The 6,035-nt window shown below is 34.8% G+C and overlaps 1 gene segment (V, D, J or C); it reads left to right on the top strand.

Moving 5' to 3' along the window:
- Positions 1-514: 514 nt before the first annotated feature.
- Positions 515-1,129, top strand: LOC111758132 (T cell receptor alpha variable 23/delta variable 6-like). The segment is given in 2 exon segments: positions 515-616; positions 762-1,129. Coding segments are annotated over 2 exon segments (420 nt in total).
- Positions 1,130-6,035: the final 4,906 nt, after the last annotated feature.

Here is a 6,035-nt window from a genome sequence, read left to right as displayed (position 1 = left end):
AACTGGCTTTGACTTGTTTTCTATCATTTCTTAGCCATGAAATAGGAGCACACATAAAAGACTGTAAAAAAGTGAAGTTTCCAGAAAACAAAAAAGACAAAGCATATATATTCCATGACTTTAGATTATAATGTCATATTTTGTCAATTGTGTGTTGTCAGAAACTTTAAGATTTATAGGAAAAGTGAAATGTCCTTGTAGGTGTTAACCTTTAGGTATCATGGGATACCTTCTCTTTCATTATTGTATAATGAGATGATTTTTATTGGCATAGCTCTTACAACATATTAAATTTAATATTCTAGGAACTGGAAAGTGTAGAAAGAGATCAACAAAGAAAAATGTTAAATGAATACTCCATATAAACAGAGTGGATTTCTGATTTCAAAAGACTAAAATTGGCCCAAGTTGGAAAGTGCTTCCTGTGACAGAGATTAAGTGAAAACCCCTGCAGGGGGTGGAGCCTGCTGACAGAACTAAACTGGGTGTGAGTCAGGCAGAGCTCCAGCCACCTGGGCAGACCAAAGACCACGGGGTTTGCACTGAGCCCTGGCTGCAGGAGGCATGAACAAGATTCTGGGAGCATCAGTTCTAATTCTCGTCCTTCAGAGGGCATGTGAGTGTAGAGGAGAAACCCCGGGGTATGTGTTAAATGAGGGAATGAAAACATTGGAGAACAGAACAAAGCATACAAATAGAAACTTTAAAAGGGAAATAAAATTTTAGGGCCTAATGACTTTTTAAAAAATCTTCCTAAGCAGGGGTGAGCAGCCAACAGAAGGATAAAAGTGACCAACAACAGGTGAAACAAAATCCTTCATATTTGACAGTCCAGGAAGGAGAGACTTCAATTCTGAACTGCACATATGAGAACAGTGCATTTGACTACTTCCTGTGGTACCGGCAGCTCCCTGGTAAAGGTCTTGAACTGCTGATCACCATACGATTAATTTCAAATGAGAAGGAAGATGGAAGATTCAAAGTACTGCTCAAGAAGAGTGACAAAGAGCTTTCTTTGCATATCAGGACTTCTCAGGTTGGAGACTCAGCCACCTACTTCTGCGCAGCAAGAGCACAGTGCTCCTCAGACAGCTGCAGCCTGTGCACAAACCTGCCCTTGTTGCTGTAGCAACATTTGGCCAAGACTTAGGCTGGAAGTGATATAAGCTAGCTTTCATTTATACAAATAGTTAAAAACATACATGTGTAAACTCAGTAATAGCTATATTTTGGAAATAACTAAAATTCCCATCAATCAAGAGATTGATTTAAAAAAAAGACATATTTTTGATACAACTGAGTACTACTTGGTCAAAAAAGGATACACCAGAGACTTCTATAGGTAAATGGATGCAACTCTAGACTACACTATTTTTTTTTTATTTTAAAGAGGGTATAACTGAACGCAATAGAACACAACATGAGAAAGCAATGTAAGAGACATTAATTTCAAAGCAAGACAATCAGAGATCTTCTCTATCATATTGTCTGTTTTCTTCCAAATAGTTGTCCATATCTTTACATACAGAGAATTCACATGAAACAACATAGTATAGAACTTATCTGAACGAGATGAGGAAGGTATTTTAGGTCTTCAAGATCGGACAACAGGAAAGTCAACAATGGCTGTCATTGTGTCTCTCATTCTCTTCAAAATAGCTGTCCATACCTTCATGCATGTTAAAATTAAACAAAACAAATCAGGCTAAAATCACTCTGAATAAATAATAATAGTACTGCTGGATTTCACATCATGATGCTACGGGATAAACATTGGGTACTGTAGTATCTCTTTTTCTTCAAAGTAGCTTTTCATTCAATCAAGAGTTACATGATCAGTTCTTATAAATTGTTTATAGGTTTATGCATGTATGAGGCTCTACATGTATTTCTATCCATTCTGTATTAGAGGGAGAAACAAAATAAAGCAAGACAAAACAAAACATATTCCTATAAAAACATAAAATGAAAAAGTCATGTAAAACCTCAGTACAAGGTGTTCTACAGTGCTTACTGAAGATAATGGTTCTTGTTATCTTCAATAGAATTGTTTATATCATCAGGCATGGTACAATTGTATATAGCAGTGCATAACAATATTGATAAAAACAAAATATTGTAAATAGTATAAAAATTCAAAAGCATGTGATAATCAAACCAGAATGGGAATCCTAGTGAATTTTGTTATTTTTAGTATAGTTGCCTATACTCGCAGGTTTGATACTATCAATTATAACCGATTTGAATAAAATCTGTTGATACCAAACAATAATCTAACAAACCAGATTCAAATAAAGTCAGTCATGGTAAAACAGTATAAGTTACACAGGGCTTCAGATTAAGTTAATAGGAAATTAAGGATGATTACCATACTCTATCCTGCTATTTTTGGGATAGCTGTTTGTGCCCTCAAATCTAGTGCAAGTAGACAAACTTGAACAGAATATAATATATCTAAGCAGAATGGTGTGAGTAATGTGGGTTTAAATTCTGATACATTATTAAAAATATCCTCTGCCTTCTTTTTTTTATACTATGCCTCCCCCTTCACACTCACAGGGTGCACTGTGCCATTTTGGTCCCACCAATTCCTTCAGTTTTTAGATTGTGGAACAACCTGATATTTACCCAAGTGGTTCTAAACCTTCTCACTCTTGCACTCAAGTTGTATGTTTTTATCTACAAAAGCCTGACTTTCCAACCTATCTGCAGGTACTGATTGAGTTGTTCCCTGTCACACAGAGAGGATTGTTTTCTCATATTTGATTTTCAGTCCAAAAACCCTTTTTCAGGTTAATTATATCTCCTATATAGAGCATCTGGGTGGACCATACCTCTGGATCTATTCTGCCTGTGTTTATTCCTTTTTTTTTCCCAGTGTGTCAAGGCCATCTGTATTGGAGATTATAGCCAACCTTCTCTGCCTCATTCCTGCTATTCTATATTTCTGCCATTAGTTCTCTGCCTTTCTCCTTCATTCCACATTCTGCCCCATTCATTGAGGCCTCTCTACCACTGTTCCTGAACTCCTGGTAATTTTTTTTCTCTCTCTAGAAAAATCAATATTCTCTGTAATGTTGGATTTGTGGTCAGGAATACCCCCAGTTCCTCTTTGTCTTGGAAGCATCCGTTTCTACATTACTTTTAGAGACACTTTTTCAGGGTACATCCATCTGGACTGGAGGTTGTTTTCTTTCAGGGCTTAGAATACTTCACTCCTAGATCTTCTTGATTTGATGGTCTGTGTTGAGAAGTCTGTTAGATTTTGATGGGTTTTCCTTATAAGTGACTTGTTTCTTTTCTATGATGGCTTTTAATATTCTATTCTCATATTGAGTTTCTGGGATCTTGACTATTATATGTCTGAGTGAAGCACTGTTTTGGTTATAGGTGGCAGGAGTTCTGTATGCCACATACATCTGAATATCATTTCCTCTTCCTATGCTTGGGAAGATTTCCTTAATTATTTCTATAAATACCCTCTGTATTTCCTTTTTCACTGCTGTTTCTTCATACACATTCTTTATTCTTAAGTTACAGAACCTCTTATTATCTTCTAGCCTTTGTATTGCTACTGCCTGTTTCCTTGTTATTTTTTTAAAAGATCTTTCTTTTCATGATCACACCTATCTTCCAGTTTTGATAGTTTATCCTTAGTTTCTTTCAAGCAGTTTTGCCAGCTTTCAATGGAGTTTTTAATTTCCTAGTAATCTCTTTGAATCTGCTTCACATATTGTAAGTTTTCTTTATATTTTTCATCAAACATTTCTCTCCTTTTTTTGTGTTCCTCCATTTTTCCATCTGTATCTTTTTTTTCAGAAAGGAACAATTTAAGCAACATAGTGCTTCACCACAAGACAACCCGACATAACAGTAGCTACCATAGTGTCTCTTTACTTGAAATATTTGAGTATACCTTCATATACTATAGTATCAAACATAACAAGACAGTATAAAACCATTCAAAAGAATGAAAGTATTGTAGGGTATTCAAAATCAACTTACAAAAAATGAACAATGTTTACTCTATTATCTCCTTTTCCATAAAAAATTTTGATTATATTATCACATATAATAAAATTCAACAAGTTACAACATGATAAAACTGATTGAGACAGAAGAATAAAAGCTAGGTTGGACTTCAAAACAAGATGATATTAAATCAGCACTAGCTATTTTAATGTCTTGATTTCTTCAAAATAGCTGTTCATATCATTACAGAGAATAAAATCAAACAACCTAGAATAAAACCATTCCAGCTAATTTATGAAAACATTATGAGGCTCCAAAGAAATATAATGGGGAATCATGATTACCATGTACTTTTATGTGTTCTTACCATTTCTTACACTAAGGCAACTATTCGGTATTTATACATGTGAGTTTGATTTATTTCCCTTATGAACATGATCTCAAGCTGCGTGCATTTATTTGTAAACATCTCAATGTGATCATTCTTTATAGCTGAGAGGTACTCCGTTGTATAAAAATACCACAACTTTTCCATCCATTTCTCAGTTGATGGACACTTAGGTTGTTTCCAAGATCTGGCTACTACAAATTGTGCTGCTATAAACATGGGTATCACATTGATATATATCACAGTGGTAGGATATTTTCAGTTCCTCTGGGAATATGACTAGAAATGGAATAGCTGGAACAAATGGGACTTCCAACCCCAGCTTTTTGAGAAATCTCTAGATTGACCTCCACAATGGTTGCACCAGTCTACACTACCACCAACAGTGCAGGAGAGTTCCTTTTCCCTACAGCCTCTCCACCATTTGTTTTTGGTGGTTTTCTTGATCCTGGCCATTCTTTCAGGAGTGAGATGGAATCTCAGTGTGGTTTTAATTTGCATTTCTCTAATGAGTAACGACGATGAACATTTTTTCACGTATTTATATGTCATTTGTATTTCTTCATCTGAGAACTGTGTATTCATCTGAGATGCCTATTTTTGGATTGGGTATTTGAATTTCAGGGGTCTGATTTTTTTTAATTCTTTAAATGTTTTAGGCAGAAGTCCTTTGTCTGATGGACAGTTCACTAAGACTTTTTTTCTGAATTTGTGGGTTTTCTTTTCTGTATACTGGAGATTTCTTTTGACATGCAGAAACTTTTTAATAAGACATGATCCCAGTTATTGATTACAGGAAGTATTTCCTGTGAAGTTGGATTCCTGTTCATGAATTCTCTACCTACCAATATGTCTTCAAGGTTTTTACAAAATTTATAGATTTAGTGTTTCTGTTTTAATATTCAGATCTTTGATCCATTTAGATTTAGCTTAGTACATGGTGATAGGCACGGGTCTAGTTTTAGTTTTCAGCATATGGGGAGCCAGTTTTTCGAACACCATTTATTAAAGAGACTGTCATTCTTCCAGTTAACATGTTTGGCTCCTTTATCAAGTTAAGGTGGTTGAATGTGTTTGTAGTTGTGGTTTTATCTTATGATCTATTCCATTGAATTTCAGCTCTCTTTTTATTCCTGTACCCTGTTGATTTTATTACATTTGCTTTGTAGCATAACTTCAAGTCAGGGATTTTGATACCTCCTGTCTTGCCTTTGCTGCTTAGAATTGTCTTTGATATTCTAGTTTTCTTCTGGATCCAGATGAATTTTAGGAGTGATTTCTTGAGACCTATGAGCTATGTTGATGGATGGTATTTTTATTGGAATTGCATTGAATCTGTGTAACAGTTTTTGGGAGAATGGCCATTTTCACAATATTTATTTTTCCTATCCATGAGCAAGGAATGTCTTTCGTTTTTCTGAGATCTTCTTCAATTTCTTTTTTCTCAGTTATAATTATAATACTGATTTTGCCTATATAGATCTTTCACTTCTTTCATGAGAATAATTCCTAAGTATTTCATTTATTTGGATGCTACTGTGAAGGGTGTGGCTTCCCTTATTTCTCTGTCAGTGATTCTGTTGTTAATGTATAGGGATGCTATTGATTTTTTAGTATTGATTTTGTATCCAGCTACATTGATTAATTTATTTATTATATCTAGAAGTGTTTCAAT

The sequence above is a fragment of the Cavia porcellus genome, unplaced genomic scaffold, assembly GCF_034190915.1.
Source record: "Cavia porcellus strain 051 isolate PalLab524CR breed Dunkin Hartley unplaced genomic scaffold, mCavPor4.1 scaffold_26, whole genome shotgun sequence".
Lineage (NCBI taxonomy): Eukaryota > Metazoa > Chordata > Mammalia > Rodentia > Caviidae > Cavia > Cavia porcellus.
Note: the sequence above shows the minus strand (reverse complement) of the source record. Positions and strands in the feature narration are given on the sequence as shown.